Consider the following 19,036-nt stretch of genomic DNA (forward strand, 5'->3'; position numbering starts at 1 on the left):
CAAATTTTGTTCAGGCTATTCACTCTTGTCTAGGTTCAACTTTCCTAATTGCCTCTTGTTTAGGTAAACAACTTCGAAGTGGCGAGCAAACTCACGATGGATGCTCGAAGTCATTTTAGCACCTCTTCAGCCGTAAGTTCTTCTCGGAGCCGATAGAATCCATAATATTATAAACAAAATACATTTTGGAAAACAACAAATATTATAATCCTATATTTCTGGAATCCACGTGATCTTTTCTCAGAGCCGATAGAATCCATAATACTTCAACTGTATCTTCACAAATCCCTTCGTGTAATTGATCTATAACTCGCATTCCTTATTGTGAGCCTGAGTATTTTAATTATAATAATTTATTATCTCCTTAATAATACTAACTTAATACAGGCAAGTTTTTTCAACTCTGCTCCTTACCTCCCCAAGGCACGAAACCACCTACCATAAGTTATTTACTCCTCGGTTATTATTATTTTTCTTCATTGCCGAGTATGCCCCTGAATATGTAAAATAGTTTTTTTCTTTTCTTTTTGAAATGCTATCCATGGTATTGATTGAAATAAAGATACTCCTCATATACACCGACGCCCGACACGGCATCAGATATTAATATAACTCAATTTTTGTTTTTCAAGTAATTAAATAATATATTCATCGATTGTACATTAAAGAAATCGAAGCAATTGCTAATAGAACTATGGGGAAGAAAACACAGCAAGAGTGGAGGCGCAAAGCCGCCCCGGAGGGCCCAGAAGAAAAATACAAAAAGGCCCCAGACTGGCTGACGTGGCCTTCGAGGACTTGGCCAGGGTTTCTCAGCTCCGAAACTACACGACAAGCTCGCCTACGTGATTCGCACAGTTTCATTTCCCTGGTGATACTTTGAGCATTTTTGCAGTTATTTAAGGAAATATTTCCAGTCCATTAATTGTTTCAACAATAACAAGAATATAATGATATATTTTCTTATAGTTTTTTTTTACCTTTTTAAATATAGATTTGTTCAACGCCTTATATATTGAATGAGTAAAGAAATTAGACAAAATAATTGTACCTTTACCGATGTTTGTTGTATGTATAATAAAATAAGTTATTTTTTAAAAATTTAATTTGCTCACTAAACACACCATGACGACTATACAAAATTAATTTTAAAATAAAATTATTAACATGTATATAAAATTAATGTTAGAAAATAATATAAATCATATCCGAAGACTTTATTTAACAACTTAAGCTATTTTGGTTGAAATGATTTTTTGACATGGTATAAGAGTTTTGATAATCAAGTAGTCCTGATCAGAGGCGGAATCAAGAGGAGGCGGGCAGCGGCCGGGGCCCCTGCAAAATATTTAATTTTTTTATATTTTTAGTGTTTAAATATAGGATAATATAATATATTTTTATTTTAAATAGATAAGTTTTCTAATAATAAATTATATTGGCCCTCCCTCTTATATAATTTTAGTTCCGCCCCTGATCCTGATACTTTACCTAACAGTTTGAGTTATTGAGTTAAAATGATTCTTTAACGATCATCAAATCAAATATATTTTGAAAATAAGAAAAACTCACACCAAAAACAATGTGTCTACTTCCATGTTAAAAATATAGTATTTTATAATTAGAATAAAAGCATTAAAAAATATTATAGTTTAAACATTATTATTATTAAAATTAACAGTTAAACACAACTCTTATTGAAAATAAAGGTTGTTCCATAAACCATATTCCTCTCAATTTAATTAACATATATAAAAATACAACTTAGAATTTCATGAAGATTTAATTATCAAGAAATGAGATTTAAGATTCAATAGTAAAAAAAGGGGGTTACTAAGGATACATTAAAGTTTTGTTCTTTACCTATTCAGTGTTGTTTGAAAGATCTCGACAAGTCGATTCTAACCACACCTTAAAAGATAATTAAATATAATCATAATTTGTTAAAAGTTTTGTTTAAGATTAATTCAGGGTTAATTACATTATTTTTTGGTGTTCTTCTAATATACAGTTAGAATCGTTTCGTTGAGATATTTTTAAAGACATCAAGTGTGTTGATAACAAAATTTGTGTGTCCTCAATAACATATATTTTTTTTCTTCTTCCATTTATTTCTCCTACCATAACATATTATTTAATTTTTTTTCTCAATCATTGGATCTTTAATCCCATATTTTGTTTATTGAATCTGCATAAAATATTTGATTGACTTTTGCTAAAGTTGATTAATATATAAAAGAAAAATATTTTGAAATATTCACTAAATATGTTTTGAGATGCAACTGTTATTTCAAATAGTAATTGTATATAAAAATAATATTTTAAAATATAGTTGTTGTTAAATTCTATTATTTTTAAATATTTTTTATTTTTTTTCAAAACTTTTAATATACTATGCTATTTAAAAAAAAAAGATTAAAAAAAATCGGTACAGGAAAAAGCGAGCCAAGCACATTCTCGTGAGAAACTCCGCTTAAAGTTTCCGCTTGTTTTATTAAAAAAAAAAAAAATACACATTCGTTTTGTTTTTAAAACACCATCAAACACCACCTGCCTGCAACTACCATTTCATTTTCGATTTTTCATTTTCCTCGGCCTTCTGCTCCCTCTCAAAAGCCGCAAACCCAACCTTTGCCTTATCAGTAGGGTTTTTGTGCTGCTCATAGTACAGATGGCTTTCTCTACCCTTCTCAGATCCACGCCCGCCGCTCCTCTTATCGAAGCTTCCCGTCCCGACTTCTCTCCTTCACCGTCCGATCGCTTCGAGGTATCCGTGCTTTTTTCTCTGATCAACACCTTCTTTTTGAAAGGCTGTCGGTAGTTACACCTTGTTTAACCTTCGTTCTAGTTTTTGGTTGGTGAGAGAAGAAAAGAAAGTGGAGTAAGATAGATAACAGTGCGTGCCTTTGATTATCAAGCGGAAATAATTTCTTCTTTTAAAAAAAAATGACCTGTGTATCAGTGTAGTTATGGCTTCCTTTTGGTGCGCATATATTGGTTTCGAGTTTCATACTTTCTATATGGTTGGTGAGAAAACAGAGGAAAATGAAACAGAGTATTGTTTATCTCTTAAAAGAACTTGTAAAAAGAAGAAAAAAAGCAGTGAAGAGTTGGCATCAGATCACTAAAAACACTCATTATTATTTGACCTTATGTTCTCTACAAGGAATGTTTCATATATAGATTAATCTTTTGACAATGTAGAAGCTGATGAGTGGTGTGAAGTACCTATTACTATATAGAAATGTATTTACCTTTTGCCATTGAATGTTAATCTTTATTTATCTCCTTCATAATTTCAGGTTTCAAGCATTCGTTTTAACTCTTCGAAGAGCATTTTTGGTGCTTCAGTACCAACAGGGTCATCTTCCTTACAGTTGAGTTCTGAAGATTTTGATGTTAAAATCTCTCTATATATTGAAATATGTGCATGGGCATGCCTTTTCTTCACGCTAATTCTTAAACATTTGAACCATTCAGTACATGCAGTGGAAGGAGCATCCAACCCATCAAAGCCACAGCTACCGAAATGCCCCCAACAGTTTTAAGTAAGAAACTACTGATTTGTATTAGCGTTTTCTAGACAGATCTGGGAGTTGTGTTTACTGATGTGGTGCTGATTTGATTTGTTTTTACTTTGAATAGGATCACGGGCTGATGGAAAGACGAAGATTGGAATCAATGGTACCTGAAGATGATTAAACTTGATATTTGCTCCGTCTTACTTATTTATTGATAGATGATGCATGGATTACAATATATCTTGAAGTATAAACTGACATTCTTTGGAACATAACTAAAAAACTCAAATACTAACAGGAGTCAAGTCTACAATTGTACAGGTTTTGGACGAATTGGTAGATTGGTTTTGCGAGTAGCAACTTTCAGGGATGATATTGATGTGGTGGCAGTGAATGATCCTTTCATTGATGCTGAGTACATGGTAAAGGATTCGTGATTAGATTTCTTATTGCAATTTATGTTTTGAAGATATTGTTGAATGACCAAAGTTTACACGTTAGCCTCCTTAATGTGATTCATTTTATTACTGTTTTTGTTTTGCATGTGTGTTACTTATAAGAGCAGGCTTGGGTGAACCCCATTGCAGACCCTTTTAATGGCCGTCCCTAGGAATTATTCTGGAAATTGTTCAGTATCTCTTGGACTAGTGCATTGCATGTGTTAACGAGTTAGTGAGGTACTCAAAGAGCCTTGAAATCCTGGCACCTTTTTAGCAAAGGAAAAATAAGAGCAAAGCAGTCTTAATTCTTAAATGGGTTGTTTTTACATGCAACTGCATGTGTACGAGGAGTTAGGATGTCATTGAACTTTGATATTAGACCAGTGCTGTTATTGCTTGGAAGCAAAATAATTTTCTTGAAACCACTTAAGCTGGGAAGTTGGGATTTTCTTGATTGTTTTTCCACTGTGTCTGGAATGCGGTGTAAAAATATCCTTCCACAAGTATTGTACTAATATCCTTATACAATTACATTTCTGATATCTACTCACAAGTACACTGTGTTATCTTTCAGACGGGACTGTTAATGAAAATCAATGATATTATTACTGTAAATTTGTGTGAATTTGTCAAATTATGTTAAGCAGTGCAGTGTCCTGGAAAGAAAAACTGGGGGAGGGGGAGTCTTATAGTGTGTGGAATGCTTATGGAGTTGCCATATGATGCTGGAAGCGATGTTGAAATTAGAAGATGGTGTTTGATTCATAATTTCTTGAATGCATTTCAACCAGCATGGATCAAGCTCCAATTTTTTTTTGGTGAACTTCACATAGATTCATGGAATCAGGAATTAGCATATTGCCCACAATTTACAGTGTCTGCTCATACAAAAGCTTTCTGTCATGATGGTGCCCTTCATTTTCATTTCTGTTCACTGAAGTTATGCTAACTGTCTCAAACACCGCAGACATTTTTAGATGCACGAGTTCTTTTTCAAACACCAAAATTTGCTCTTCAGAATGGTTGAAAAGCCACCAATACATATAGATAACTTCACATCACATAATGATCTCCTTCCTTGTGTTCCATGGTGATATTGATTTTATTATATCAACATCTATGAATTCTTACTATTGTTTCATTTCAGTGGGTTTATTTACATGGCAATTTGGTTATGTAGAGGGCTATAAGTCTTAACTGCATAGAAATTTATGATTAAACTGATCATATAGATGCACAGGATTTTGTGTATCCATGGTATGCAAGAATGCTTGGAGAATTTGAAGATGACTAAAACGAATCAAGCCTGTTGGTATATGTTGATCTAGCTATAGCTATTTGATAATTTGGGAGATGGTGCATTTGGGGAAATAGGGGGGCTGGGGCGTAGGGGAAAATCCTATATTGGAAGCTTCCTTAATTTTCTAAAGAATTGTCTATGATTAACTCCTTTTTTTTTTCTTCACATTATCCAGGCTTATATGTTCAGATATGATTCTACTCATGGAGTTTTCAATGGAACCATCAAGGTTCTGGATGATTCCACCTTGGAAATCAATGGGAAACAAATAAAAATTACAAGCAAAAGGTACTATCTGGGGATGTTATTTTTGCACTCATATCTGTATAGGACCTGAAATACTTACTGTTGGCTTACTGCAACTTGTATTTTAGCATCTTGAATCAAATGTCAGTATGAATCCTAATACAGTTTTTATTGCAATATTAGCTCTTCAATCTAACATTTAAACTCATCGAATCCAGGGATCCTGCAGAGATCCCTTGGGGTGATTTTGGGGCTGAGTTTGTGGTTGAATCATCTGGTGTTTTCACCACACTTGAGAAGGCTGCAGCTCACAAGAAGGTTGGTATTAACTGCTATTTCCCTCAAGTTTTTCCCAGTTTTTGTTCTGCCTGTCTCTCTTTTATATCGAGATCCATGCACTGCTGCAAGTTGAGCTAGTGAATTGTCCTGCAGGGTGGTGCCAAGAAAGTGGTCATATCAGCTCCCTCAGCTGATGCTCCGATGTTTGTAGTTGGAGTAAATGAGAAGACATACAAGCCAAACATGGACGTTGTTTCTAATGCAAGCTGCACTACCAATTGCCTTGCTCCTCTTGCAAAGGTCTCATCTCATCCTGAAATTTCAAGCTCAATTACACTTTTTTTTGTTCTAATTAACAGTTGCTGGGAGAACCTCTGGGCTGTTTTGGCCCCTGCATTTCTTTACACTACTTTTGAAGATCCAATTAATTCATGCAATTTTTTTTTCGTTTGTTTTTCGATATGTAATAATCTCCTTTATCTCTTTAATATGCCTTAATTTCCTCTAAACTGGTTTCACAGGTTGTTCATGAGGAATTTGGTATCCTTGAAGGTTTAATGACAACCGTCCATGCAACCACAGGTCTGTCTCCCATGCATATTCTTGCATTCATGTGCTTTTGTTTAGCATACTGTCTTTTATAGTTGTATAACATATTTGTGACTTTTGTTGTTCAGCAACTCAAAAGACTGTAGATGGTCCATCAATGAAGGATTGGCGCGGGGGGCGAGGAGCCGCGCAAAATATCATTCCTAGTTCCACTGGCGCAGCAAAGGTATGATATTGAATATCTTAACTTAGGACTTTGTTCTATGTAAGTTGTTGGCAAGAAGTCATGTGAACATGTGTTTTTGGTTATTGTAGGCTGTTGGAAAAGTTCTTCCAGAACTCAACGGAAAACTTACTGGAATGGCCTTCCGTGTCCCAACTCCTAATGTTTCTGTTGTGGACTTAACTTGTCGACTTGAGAAGAGTGCATCATATGAAGATGTCAAGGCAGCTATTAAGTAAATCTGCTATTTTTTTATCTTTGCATATTTTTCTCAATTTTGGTTTGGGGTTGGGCCAGGATGGAGGGCTTCTATTTATAGTTTACTGGTTATAGTTCAATGGGAATAACTCAGTTAAAATTCTGATTTTCAAATCAAGGTATGCATCAGAGGGCCCACTTATGGGCATTCTTGGTTATACTGATGATGATGTCGTCTCCAATGATTTTGTTGGCGACTCAAGGTAAGCCTCCCCTTTACCCTTTATTCGTTTCCTGTGTTTGTGTTGAGCTGCTTCATTTTCAAACAACTATAAATATTAGCAATTGGTGGCGATCATTTTCTGATCCTAGCAGCGTCAAGTTTGTCTGGTCAACTCATTTGGGTTTGAAAATTTCTTTTTTGTTTTAATCATCAGTTGAGAATGCTCGCACCTCTGGTATCTTATCTTATATAGAAACTGGACTTGCGTGTGAATAATTAAGAATTACAAATAGATCTTTTGCATGATCTTATTTAGTGCTGATCTGATTTAATTAACCAAAGTTCAGTGATTCTTCTGCATCATTTGCATTCTAATGCGCTTGTTGTCATTCCAGGTCAAGCATATTTGATGCCAAAGCTGGGATAGGGTTGAGTGCTTCCTTCATGAAGCTTGTTTCTTGGTATGACAACGAGTGGGGTTACAGGTATAGCATCTTTCTCTTACTGAGGCGTGTGCAAACAAAGGCTGGTATCGAATACTACGTGTACATTGCTGATCGTTCTACGGTAATGATACATGACAATATATATTGCTCTTTTTTACAGCAACCGAGTGCTGGACCTGATTGAGCACATGGCATTGGTGGCAGCGCATAATTAAAGGAGGAATGCCATGAGAGGTTTACTGCTGTCACTGACGCGACAATTTTAGTGAATGCTCCAAGTTTCTACGAAAGAGTAGTTATAAATTTGATAGTGATTCGGTTTTTTGTTTGTATGGCCTATTGGGTCTTTCTTTTCATGTGAATTTGGACATGCAAACTCTGAAATAATGTCAGAATCATCAAAATTTATGAGGTCAACCCAATAAGGGAAAAAGAAAAGAAATGAGGATCGACTTCCTTTCATCAATTCGATGTTTTGGGTTGGTGTCATTGGGTTGAGCATTTGAATTTGGTAGAAATGTCAATTTTGGCATTCTCCATGCATTTTATGTCCGATACAGTTCCCGACTGCATTAAAATTGTATAATAGAATGCTGGGAAATTTTTGTATTTTTAATTTTTTTAAAATTATTTTTATTTTTTTAAAATTAATTTTTTTAGTATTTTTAGAAATTTTTTAATGTGCTGATTTTAAAAATAAATTTTAAAAAATAAAAAATATTATTTTAATATATTTTCAAATAAAAAATATTTTAAAAAACAATTTAACTACATAAATGATAATTTTACTGACCCCATGATGTTATTCAACGAGGATGGATTAGCCCGATGCAGAGGGTTTAACCAGCTCTTCACCCTATCTGGCTTCATTATACACTGAACCCAGGGATAGCTTTCTTCGTTCTTAAAACCTTTATAAATTTGATTGGGTGATTATCATCACAATTTTCGAGAATATATATTTAGTATTTCGAAATTTGGTTATTCATAGTTTGATCCACCACTCAATTTTATCTTCGAAGAGTTGAATATATACCGTATTGAGGTGAAAGAGAACATCTCCGTCCAGACCATATTCGCAACTTTTACCTGGAAATCGTGGGACTCCATGCCTAACTACCAGTCTGCGTAAGCTTGATCAAGCAGAAAATGGATTGCCCTAGTCGTCCCTAACCAAGGCAGAAAATTGCCTCCAAAAGTCCCAATATGTTGTGACCGAAACTTTCAAGCTTTATACCATGAAAAATGCTACTGTGTCCACTGCCTCGACCATAGATTGTCATTGTACATCAGGTTGATGTTCAAGTTCGTAGTTTCATTTGCAGCTTGGAGTCAAAGAACGTAGCAAAATGTTGACAAATTCACTTCCTAGAATATTAACATATCACCATTTATGACTATTTTCGGCACTAACATGATATGATTTCGATGTTGTCAAGAAACCTTAACATCAATGACCAAGTACTCAATATGCTCGAACAATCCACAATTCTAATCTCGCTGCTCTCCTTACAGCAATAGAGAGGGGAAAAAAGTTCTCTCTCGTATAACATTCCTATTTTCTGCCAGGAGTTGGTAACGCTTCGACTAGCTGTAGAAACCGGGCTTCTTCGGTCTTAAGTATGTGGAAGAGCCTTTCTTCAATCCAGGCATTGAGACTTGCTGCTGCTGCTTTGCCCTCTTCTCCCTCTCCTTCTCCTTTTTGCCCTCTTCTCCCTCTCCTTCTCCTTGCTTCCTCTCTCTGTCTCGGCTTGCACCTTCCTCATATTCTCCATATCCTCTTCCATTGCTGATTTTTCTTCTCTCTGCTTCCTCTTGTGCTCCAACATTGATACATCTGATTCTTTCACAGAGAAAAACATGGGTCCCAACTCCGCATGGGGCTCCACAGCAGTGGCGCCCTGCATGTACTCCTTTGTTATAGTCAAACACCCTCTTAGTTTCCGAGTCTTTAACGGTTGTCACCTTTGATTTTTAAAATATTTTTTTATTTAAAAATATATTAAAATAAATTTATTTAGATTTTTTATTTTCAATTTTGATATATAACGGGTATTAATTAATAATCTGGCCTTGTCTTAATTTGGGCTACCAAGCCCACTGAACCAGTGACTTTTGATGAAATTTTTTCGGCAATTCCCCCCCCCCCCCTTTTTTTAGGACAAACGGGAACTAGAGGCCCAAATTTTTTGTTCCTCTCAGAAAACCGGACGTCCTCAACGAGATTGGTGGAGAAAAACCTCTCCTCAAATTCAGACTCGAAAACATAATTTTAAAACCCGGTTCAGTCCAATGAATTAATCCGGAACCAGCTAACCCGAAACTAAAACTAGGTCAAGTTGAAGAAAAAATAGAAAAAAAAATCTAGTATAACCCGACAAGACCAAATTAAAAACTCAGTTGCAATTCGTTATTTTTTATTTTTTTACTAAAATAATATTGTTTTGATTATAAAAAAAATTAACCCAGACGACCTAGTAATCTGGTTCGACCACTAGACCAGATTTAAAAACTATTCTCAAAAGTAACAATGAATCGATGAAATATTCCAATCCACTTGCAATTTTAACAAAGGCAAACTTGAAAAGTGATTTCATTTGACATGAAATACCTTCACATAAAAATAAATACTTCGATAAAAAAAATAAAAATGATCCTGGCTTTTTTTTAGAAAAATCCAAAACATCATTTTGATAATATATATAAACACATATAAAAGCTTTTCCATGATCAGACCACATTAAACGACAGGTGAGTGAAGACCGGAGCTAGTAGACGCTATTTCGATGCAGCGAGTGTGTTAAAATTCAGACTTTTTTGAGAAAGTAGGTTCCAATTCGTATCGAGATTATTAAAATCTAAATGCGACCTGCAAGACCTTCAATTCTTTTGAAGCCGCTACTACTTTCGGACACAGAATTTTGCACCTTCAATGACAGGAAGACACAAACATGGACGTTGCATTATCAAAACAAAAAATAGCGCACAGAAAAGTGAGATATTACACACCAACAAACCTTTCCTTTTTTGAGAAATTTCAACAAGATATTCAGCTTTCACAAGAAATGGATCTAATACAGAAAATCCCATCAACTGAAAATCCAAGTGCCGGTTGCCAAATTCAGATATCAGATACCAATGCATCTTTCCTTTTCCTTTCATTTTGGGTCTTGTGGAAAGAAAAAGGAAAAAAAAAAGTTGGAAGAAAATGACAGAACATGAGCCAAAAATCCACGACCTACATCAGAGGATTCCCATGGTCAATCATCGTTTTTGGCTCCAATCAGTTGACCGACCCTTTTGCATTATGCCATTCTCATTCAAATATTCAACAAATTCATCAATCAGATAGGGCCATGCACCTTCAGCATCATAATTTGATAATGTGGGGTCTACTGTCTGCGTTGAAAAGAAAACCATTCTACAAGATTAGTATTCGCAATGACAATAGATTCAATCATACAAGACCACGCCCCCATGATACAGTCCTACACGCACGAAAAGCATGCAATATTTTCATTGCTGCATCTTTCATAAGATAGTAAAGGTAAAACTCCCCGGTCTGTATTTATTGTCAATTTGGATTTCTACTTCATTGCGCAAAACAAGAAATTTTATGCTATAAACTAAGAAAAAGGTATAAACTAAATTCATTCCTCATAATTCCAGAATTTCATCGAGCTAAAAATAACTTCCAACATTCAATTTATCTAACTTATCACCTTTAGGGAAAATAAAATTTGATTAGGAATTCCAGAGTACGCAACATTCCCTAGAGGGCAGCCCAAAATGAGGTATCTAGTGTGTTCTACATGCCAGCTAAACACAGAAAGGTAGGATCCACAAGATTCACTCGTGACAAGCAAGCAATCCATTGCATCTAGGCGGTGTAAATGGGGTATACAAATGGTGGATGAATAGCATTCTTGCACAGTTTTTCAAATGATTGCAGGCCTTGAAGACTTGTGAATTTCAGTCACCCATCCACATCTCATGATCCAAGCTCAGAAAAGTGATTCGAGAATGAGGGGAAGGGAGAAAAGAGGACTTTAGTTTCCTTTTATCCTTCACTCCGAAGCATTTATTTTTACAAATTCTGAACCAAGGCTAGTCAAATAGAGTTCTACATCTCTCACTGTGTCATAAGAGAAAATCAATCAAGTCACAAATTTAAGCAGGTTAGGGCCATTAATCATCATCCTCAATTCTGCAAACTTAGAAGCCAAATTATTTTATACTCAAACTAGTGGCTTTGTTGGTACAACATCTAATTACCTAAAGCTATAGAATAACTTCTCTTTCCCCTCTCCTTTTAGTAGCTCTATATGGCACAACATACTAGCTATGGGTGTATAAGCTTATATTAGTTGAAACAAGCAAGTAACTTCAGCGAGCATAATGCTTTATCTTACCCTGGCAAACTCCAGAAGCTGAGACCAAGTGTCCCTCGAGATTGCTTTATTATGCTGAGCCTAAGAGCATCATAAAATAAAAATAAATAAATAATTCATGAAAATATAAATATCGATAAGACTAGAAATAAAACCACAGTTGATACAAACATGAATGGTCAAACCTACTAGAAAGTCATCTCTTACTAGATAAAAAAACAGAAAGTACTGGAATGAAATTGGTGACAGAAGTATTAAATTCATGTCTGATATGCTAAAAGATATCTATTAAGGACACTGGCAATTACATGTCAGTTTGCCATTCATAAATAGGTGTTCAAGATTACTGATTAGCTTATTAAAACACTTCCTGACATAATCACTCTAGAATATAGCCGTTCAAGACTGATAGCTGGTTAGCTTATTACTATTGCATACCCACCACTCAACACAAGTCAGCTTATCTAGATACCAGATCCACTATTCATAAGCACAGATTCTGAATTTAGGAATAATCAACCTTGAATACTTTCAGTAATATTGAAATGATAGACCATCATATGTAGTTAAAAGCTACCTGTAAGAACTGGCACCAGTGATCCACCAAAGGCCACTGTTTTTCAGCAAACAGCAGCTGCCACATACCAATTGCTGTATCCAATGCCAATGATTTTTGACCCTAATATCAACAAAAAAACACCAGAGTCAGCATAAGATTGGCAAACCTAATGTATTAAAAAATCATTGGAAAGTGTACTCCAGTATCAGGTCTGACCACAACCACTAGCAAGCACTAAATATTTTTTGTGCTGTTCCTGAAGCTGGAATTGTGACGCTTTAAATCATGTATGCATATGGTAACCACAGACTTGTTCTATTCTACACATGGGAACTCACATCCATCAAGACAAATACTCACAAAACCAGGCACTGTGATGAGAAAACAGATTTCTGGAGATATGAAATGAGCATCACTGACAGTTTCATGAATAACAAGTTTTGCTAACATATCAACTCCATTAAAGTGCTTTATTCATTAAATTTGGTACCTGGCTTGGTTTATGCCACAGACAGGCAGTCGTTTAAATTGTTGGACACAAATTTTCAAAATCAATGGCAAATTATCTAACATATCAAGTATGCCAGATGCAAAAATTAATAGTTATCGTCAAGCACAAATCCAGGCACATTCTTTGTGCAAAACAGTGTTTACCTTTTCTTTTGCCCAGCCAAAAGCAAAGTTGTATATTTCACGAAACTTCTCTGGAAAATGAGAGGAGGAAAAGGTCATTTCAGTGATAAAACCAAATAAAAAAAATCTCTTTAAAACCACATCAAAAAATCTCTTTAAAAATTATTTAAACAAATGTATCTCAGGTCTTTGTGCGTGTGCGCACGCGCGCAAAGTTTGTGTGCCCACAGGTTTGTGATCAATAATACAATCTATACAACTAACCCCGGAATGAAATTTTAAAATTATAATTTATCTGAGAAATTTCTTATAGTTTATGAAGTTGCACTTACGTTCATCCATCAGCTCAGATCGCATATATGGTATTTTTTCACGAAACTTATCCAAAGAATCGACCCTGCCAATAATATACAGCTTAAACTAGATTCACATAAAAACAATTACATGCTATCAACATATACTTCTTTAGAGTGAAACAAACAACAGGATACACAGAAAATTTGTACACTAACCCCAGTGATTGTAATCCACCAATGAATTCCTGCTTGGAGAATTCACACATGGTGGCAGCCTTCATGTGCCATGAAACAACTAACTGCAATAACAAGTGACATAACATGTTACCAACTTACCTTACCCTGATTGGCATATGTAATTGACAATATGCCAAGTTAACAATTAGAAGAAAAAATTCACTGGTACATCATGGGTTAATGGGTACCTGTTAATGAATACTAGGAGTATAAGTTTTATGCAGAGCTCAGCCTTACAATGGCCCAATCCATGCAGGGCAGTTTTCAGGTTGGCATTCCAGGCAGGAACATATGCAGTTTCTTTAATGTAATGAATGCCGCTTATATGTTTGACTTTTACCATGAGCTTCCTTTCTAGATACTTTGAAACTCTTTATTATGAGATGACATTACCAATATGCAAATGGATAAAAATTCCCACTTTTACATTCCCAACTGTCCCAAAGTTCGAAAAAGGACACATCTAGTTCTTATAAGATGCATAGATTATCACTTCATATGTTAAAAATCAAAATTGAGAAATTTTCACTAAGTGGAACTTTTAAACAAGGGATGATGGATCCATTTAAGCCTAATCCCAATCCCATGTAGGACTTTCACTTTTTAGGAAAGCAGCCAAGTTAGGGCTACATTTAAAATGGATATGTTTGGGTTGATTCACCCAGGACCTTATCCAGGTCGAATCCATGCATATTTAAACACAACCTATCAACAAGTGCGACCTATCAAAGAACCATCTTACCCAAAAGCTTAAACTGTTAGATGAGGTTTAAAGATATGATTTATATTATTCTCTAATACACCCCTTCAAGTGAAAGCTCTTTGGACTTGAAACTTGCACAAACTCATATTACTTTGTGCTTAATTTTTATCAAATAGAATGGAGGTGACAGGATTCAAACTCGTAACCGCTTGGTCATCAAGGCTCTGATACCATGTCAAAAAACCAATTCAACTCAATAGCTTAAATTGTTAGGTGAGATCCCAAGATATGATTCATATTATTTTCTTACACAACCTACTTACACTAGCAAGTCTTTTTTCGTCGATACAAGTTTGAAAAAACTCCTGTAACTTTCCACCTTGAATTAGCTGGATATTAATTAGAAAAGAAATTTTGAAGCACCTCTCATGCCATGCATCATGTGAGAGATTCTCCTACCATACTCCACCACATTAATGAAAACACCCCACCATTCCAAATACAAATCCACTAGACCACTTTGTAAGAACTACTCAATTACAATTGATTAATTATCCCTTCCTTCTATGTTTTCCTATCACTAGCTTAAATAAATTATTCCTTGCCAGTATATATGCTAACAGTAACTTCTTCAGAAAAAAACATTAAAATTGTTATACTTCATATCCCTAGATTCCACATTGAAAAGCAGTGGAGAGAAACTTTAATTTTTTACGTCCATTGAACTGAAAGCTCAAAAACATTCCCCAGGAAAAACTGATTAAGTTACCAACGCTTGAAATTCCAAAGTACCAAATGAGAGACCAATCAAATATTCCTTAAATTGTCACCCACTATATTAGAAGCAAGCAGGCAGCAAAACATATACTCTAGAAGAGTTTCAAGAAACTACAACTGACAAACTTTCTTCAAATCTTTCCAATCATCAAATGCCAGATTACTTCAGATTTAAGGGACAAGTAAAGCCAAGGACCATGAAGGAAGCTAAATAAAAAAGTGAACTAACCTTGTCCATCTTCTGAAAAAAAATTTAAAGCTCCATCAGGATAATTGATCAGTTTATTTATGAGGTACATGGCCAATGGTGAAGATGGTTGAACAGGGGTTATTTATAAATGAAACAGTGTTGAGAAGTAATCAATCACATTTCTCTAGATATATTACTTGTAGGGAATTTTAGTTTTCTTTGCTACTTATAGCAGGAACAATAAAGGAGCTGGATGAAACAAAATTGTCAAGTTCAGTTTTGAATTAGAGACATTAAAATAGATGAATCAACATCAACTATAACCCCTAGTCTTAAAAGCTAATGGTGCTGGTACAATCACCGATACCCACTTGATATCTATAATGTATTTCTATATAAAAAAAGAAGCAGGTAAAACGTAATAACATAAGAACATATAAATTTCTAGACTGATTAAACTATTATTTAATGTATAACATATGCAAAGCAATTGCAATTTTGCAAAATTGTCTTACATATTCTTTTTTGTTCTATGATCAGGTTACATTTCCCATTTAAGTAATTCAACAGAATACCAGAATATGTATGTGAGTGAATAAAAATATATGCAGATGCATGCACCTCAGAAACAAAGCATTGGGACAGATAAATGCACGCATACCATAACAATATCTTGAGGATCCACCTGACAAATGAGAAAGGTTCAGATGTTATTTTCAGAATCTAAGAGAAACAATTTCTAATCTTTGAACTGATTCGATGCAACATTTATAATCAAACAAATAAATGGAAGTCAAAGCAGCACCTGCAGATCATTGCAAAGGATGGTGATACCATCAACCAGTACCATATCAACATAAGGATCTGCAAAACAAATCAGAGCAAAAGTCTATGAGTAAACATAATTTCGCTAACCTATTAATATAAAATAGGTTAACTATGTTCTTTAAAGAGTATCTTTGTGAAAAAAGTGAATTTTGTACTCACACAAAATTTGGTAAGTTGTTGGATGCTATATAGAACCATTAGGGCTTTTCCAATAAAAAAAAGTTGTTCCACTAACTTATGCATTATCCATACATGCGCAAAAAACATGATTTATTTGTAAGTTTAATATGCTTCAAATGCACCAAGACACATGCAGATAATGGTACTCCAAAAAAAATGATAATCAGAATTGCCATTGAGCAAATAACTGAGATATTCTAACAGTATATTTTTTCTTTTGTTAACACTGTAAGCCAAAAAGAATTGGCAATTTGTATATAGATTGTAGACATTTATGTCTGCTCTGTCAATTTGGATCCTACATGGTGTGCACAGAGTATCAAATAAATATGGAGCAAGTTATATTTTTAGATAATTGGAACAGAGAGATTTGGCGTCTCTAGGTTTGAATACTGCATTCTGTAAGAGGAAAAATAGAAAGAAAGAAGAAGAACCGAGATTACCTGGGATAGAACTATCAATTTGGTTGCATCTAAATAGTGGCAAATGAGGCAGGGTTATAAGCAACAACCAATTCCTTAATGATTATCTTAACATCAATACCTCTTTTAATATTAAAGCACAGATGTATAATATAACAACATAGAATTAAAAGTACACTCTCAATAAGCACAATGTATAATATAATGACATAGAAATTAAAGTGCATCCTCAATAAGCATACAGTAATACATCTAAATGCACATTTTCAATAAGCATGTAGCAATGCATCTAAAATTTATTAATTGCAGCATACTGAAGGTTCTAATTTAAGTGCCACTAGAGAGAGAAGTAGGTAGATAAGTACTGTTCACCTTTATATCTGTTGTAAAGCTCTTCCAAATGTCTAGAATCAGTATATGTTCTAGACTGAGGCATCTAAATGCACATTTTCAATAAGCATGTAGCAATGCATCTAAAATTTATTAATTGCAGCATACTGAAGGTTCTAATTTAAGTGCCACTAGAGAGAGAAGTAGGTAGATAAGTACTGTTCACCTTTATATCTGTTGTAAAGCTCTTCCAAATGTCTAGAATCAGTATATGTTCTAGACTGAGGCTGGCTGTAGAACGCATCAAATGCTCCTTCTAGATGCCAATCACTAGCCTTCAAAGCCTGAACAGCAACCTTCTCGCTGCATTTCAAAATAACTATTTTAATCACCAAACTGTAAAAGAAAAGGAACAAGGCTACCTGTGCAGATCATAAACACACATTCAAATCATTATTCCCAAGAACAATAAGATGTCACATTTATGAAAGGTCATTGCCCATATCATGTTCTGAAATCTATTCCTTTCTCTCTTTTTTACTTTTTACTTAAATAAGTAAAACATATTGATTAGACAATAAGTTCAATTTTAAATTCTAAAAATTGCTTCGATAAGTAATGAGAAATAGAAATAAAAGAAACAGCAAAGCACCTGGATACAATTCTTACTTTATTCACACATGCACACAAGATCTTTCCAATGAAAGTTAATTCGTGCTACCATTATTTAATTTTGATTTAAAAAAAAGGAGTATCAACAGCAAGGGAAAGGGTCCTCCAGGAACCTCATATTTAATTTAAAGTTTAGTCTCAATAATGATCATTCCAAGTACAGTAGCAACATCAAATTTAATCTTTGGTTTACCTTGTCCCAGTTATACTCATGAACTGCTGGACTTTCTCACGGTTGCCTCTATTTAACTTGTGCTGTAGAAAACAAATGCATAAGAAAAAAGAAGAAACTTAAAGAAAAATAAAGTGAACATGCACACATTGAAAATGATTTTTGTTTAAATTCCTACATGACCATAATTAACATAAAACTGCATGATTCAGCACATAGTTATAACCCATCAAATGAATATATGCTTAATAAACACAAAGAAAACAACTTGGTATAATAGAAATTTATAAACCATCAATCAGTAAGATTGCCATTTTTTTCACAGTGAAGACAGACTGTGCATGCACAGGCAACAAAACAAACTAAAATTTTTGCTTGAACACAGATGAGTGCGCACATACATGTCACATAATCCAAGAAACATTAAAAAAAAAAAAAAACTACATTAAATTTACACAAACTAAAATTTTTGCTTGAACACAGGCTGAGTGCGCACATACATATCACATAATCCAAGAAACATTAAAAGAAAGAAAGAAACTGCATTAAATTTACACAAACTAAGATTTTTTTTTTCCCAAAACAAACTAGTGATGATTTCTTTTTGCAACAAGAAGAATTTTCTTCCTTTTGCTCCTCTTTTGCAAGCAAGACCCTAAATTCACCAATTAACAAAGCCTAACTCAATGTAACTTCAAATTCTCCACAGAATACATTTAAAGTTTACACCACTAAATTAAAAAACCTACAATTAACACTGATTACCAGAAAATTGTACAAAATAATTCAAAAGAAACAATCAATCCCTCATCGCACACATATGTTGATGACAACTAGTATAAAGCAAGCAGAAATCAATACAATCAGTTTTGCAAACAGCATACGCATACACCTATACTATATAAGTACACGGATACAAAAGAAACTGACCATCTTCCTAGCTTTGATAAAACCTGATTCACAGTGAGAAGTGATATTTGCGATGAGAGAGAATCTTAGGGTTTCGACTTCGATAGCTCTCTCTTGTTTTCAGTTAGCTTTTTTTTTTTTTTCTCTTTACTAGGAGCAGTAAGTAAACAAGTGTTCGGCTGATTTCTGTCATTTTCATTATTTTAGCTTTACTTTGATTTTCTTTTGAGTCACCCCTCCAACTATAAAGTATTCCTATTTAAGTCCTAAATAATTTTGTTTTTTTGTCTCAGAGTATAAAATTCTCAATTG

At 34.3% G+C, this 19,036-nt stretch overlaps 2 protein-coding genes across 3 annotated transcripts; one reads left to right on the top strand and one right to left on the bottom strand.

Moving 5' to 3' along the window:
- The first annotated feature begins 2,530 nt into the window (after positions 1–2,530).
- On the top strand, positions 2,531–7,891 carry LOC133704138 (glyceraldehyde-3-phosphate dehydrogenase GAPCP2, chloroplastic-like). The gene is made up of 14 exons (XM_062128895.1): positions 2,531–2,767; positions 3,303–3,376; positions 3,481–3,548; positions 3,646–3,684; positions 3,843–3,943; positions 5,437–5,549; positions 5,726–5,825; positions 5,940–6,086; positions 6,308–6,368; positions 6,464–6,561; positions 6,651–6,793; positions 6,936–7,019; positions 7,375–7,464; positions 7,586–7,891. Exons 1-14 carry the CDS (start codon positions 2,672–2,674, stop codon positions 7,638–7,640), a joined length of 1,269 nt encoding a protein of 422 aa, XP_061984879.1. The 5' UTR covers positions 2,531–2,671; the 3' UTR covers positions 7,641–7,891.
- A 2,535-nt stretch (positions 7,892–10,426) lies between these two features.
- Positions 10,427–18,903, bottom strand: LOC133704954 (uncharacterized). 2 transcript variants are annotated; one of them, XM_062130028.1, is made up of 11 exons: positions 18,746–18,903; positions 17,837–17,898; positions 17,198–17,334; positions 16,017–16,075; positions 15,873–15,896; positions 13,521–13,603; positions 13,341–13,405; positions 13,030–13,079; positions 12,394–12,495; positions 11,838–11,897; positions 10,427–10,824 (listed from the first exon to the last, which is right to left on the bottom strand). In XM_062130028.1, the coding sequence occupies exons 1-11, from the start codon at positions 18,746–18,748 to the stop codon at positions 10,690–10,692; spliced, it is 780 nt and encodes a 259-aa protein (XP_061986012.1). In that variant the 5' UTR covers positions 18,749–18,903; the 3' UTR covers positions 10,427–10,689. The 2 variants fall into 2 exon arrangements, with proteins under 2 accessions (XP_061986012.1, XP_061986014.1); XM_062130030.1 differs by lacking the exons at positions 17,198–17,334; positions 17,837–17,898; positions 18,746–18,903 and adding an exon at positions 17,014–17,093.
- Between the last annotated feature and the right edge of the window lie 133 nt (positions 18,904–19,036).

The sequence above is a fragment of the Populus nigra genome, chromosome 10 (genome assembly GCF_951802175.1).
Source record: "Populus nigra chromosome 10, ddPopNigr1.1, whole genome shotgun sequence".
Taxonomy (NCBI): domain Eukaryota; kingdom Viridiplantae; phylum Streptophyta; class Magnoliopsida; order Malpighiales; family Salicaceae; genus Populus; species Populus nigra.

What these genes read in the sequence shown, in the direction of transcription:
- LOC133704954 (XM_062130028.1), bottom strand. An exon ending in ATCTGAGCTGATGGATGAAC is followed by an intron (nt 13,080 to 13,340) that starts GTAAGTGCAACT and finishes CTCATTTTCCAG; the next exon opens with AGAAGTTTCGTGAAATATAC. An exon ending in AGCTTCTGGAGTTTGCCAGG is followed by an intron (nt 10,825 to 11,837) that starts GTAAGATAAAGC and finishes TTTTCAACGCAG; the next exon opens with ACAGTAGACCCCACATTATC.
- LOC133704138 (XM_062128895.1), top strand. Translation starts at nt 2,672, where the DNA reads ATGGCTTTCTCTACCCTTCTCAGATCCACGCCCGCCGCTCCTCTTATC. An exon ending in ATAAAAATTACAAGCAAAAG is followed by an intron (nt 5,550 to 5,725) that starts GTACTATCTGGG and finishes CATCGAATCCAG; the next exon opens with GGATCCTGCAGAGATCCCTT. An exon ending in GCCTTGCTCCTCTTGCAAAG is followed by an intron (nt 6,087 to 6,307) that starts GTCTCATCTCAT and finishes CTGGTTTCACAG; the next exon opens with GTTGTTCATGAGGAATTTGG.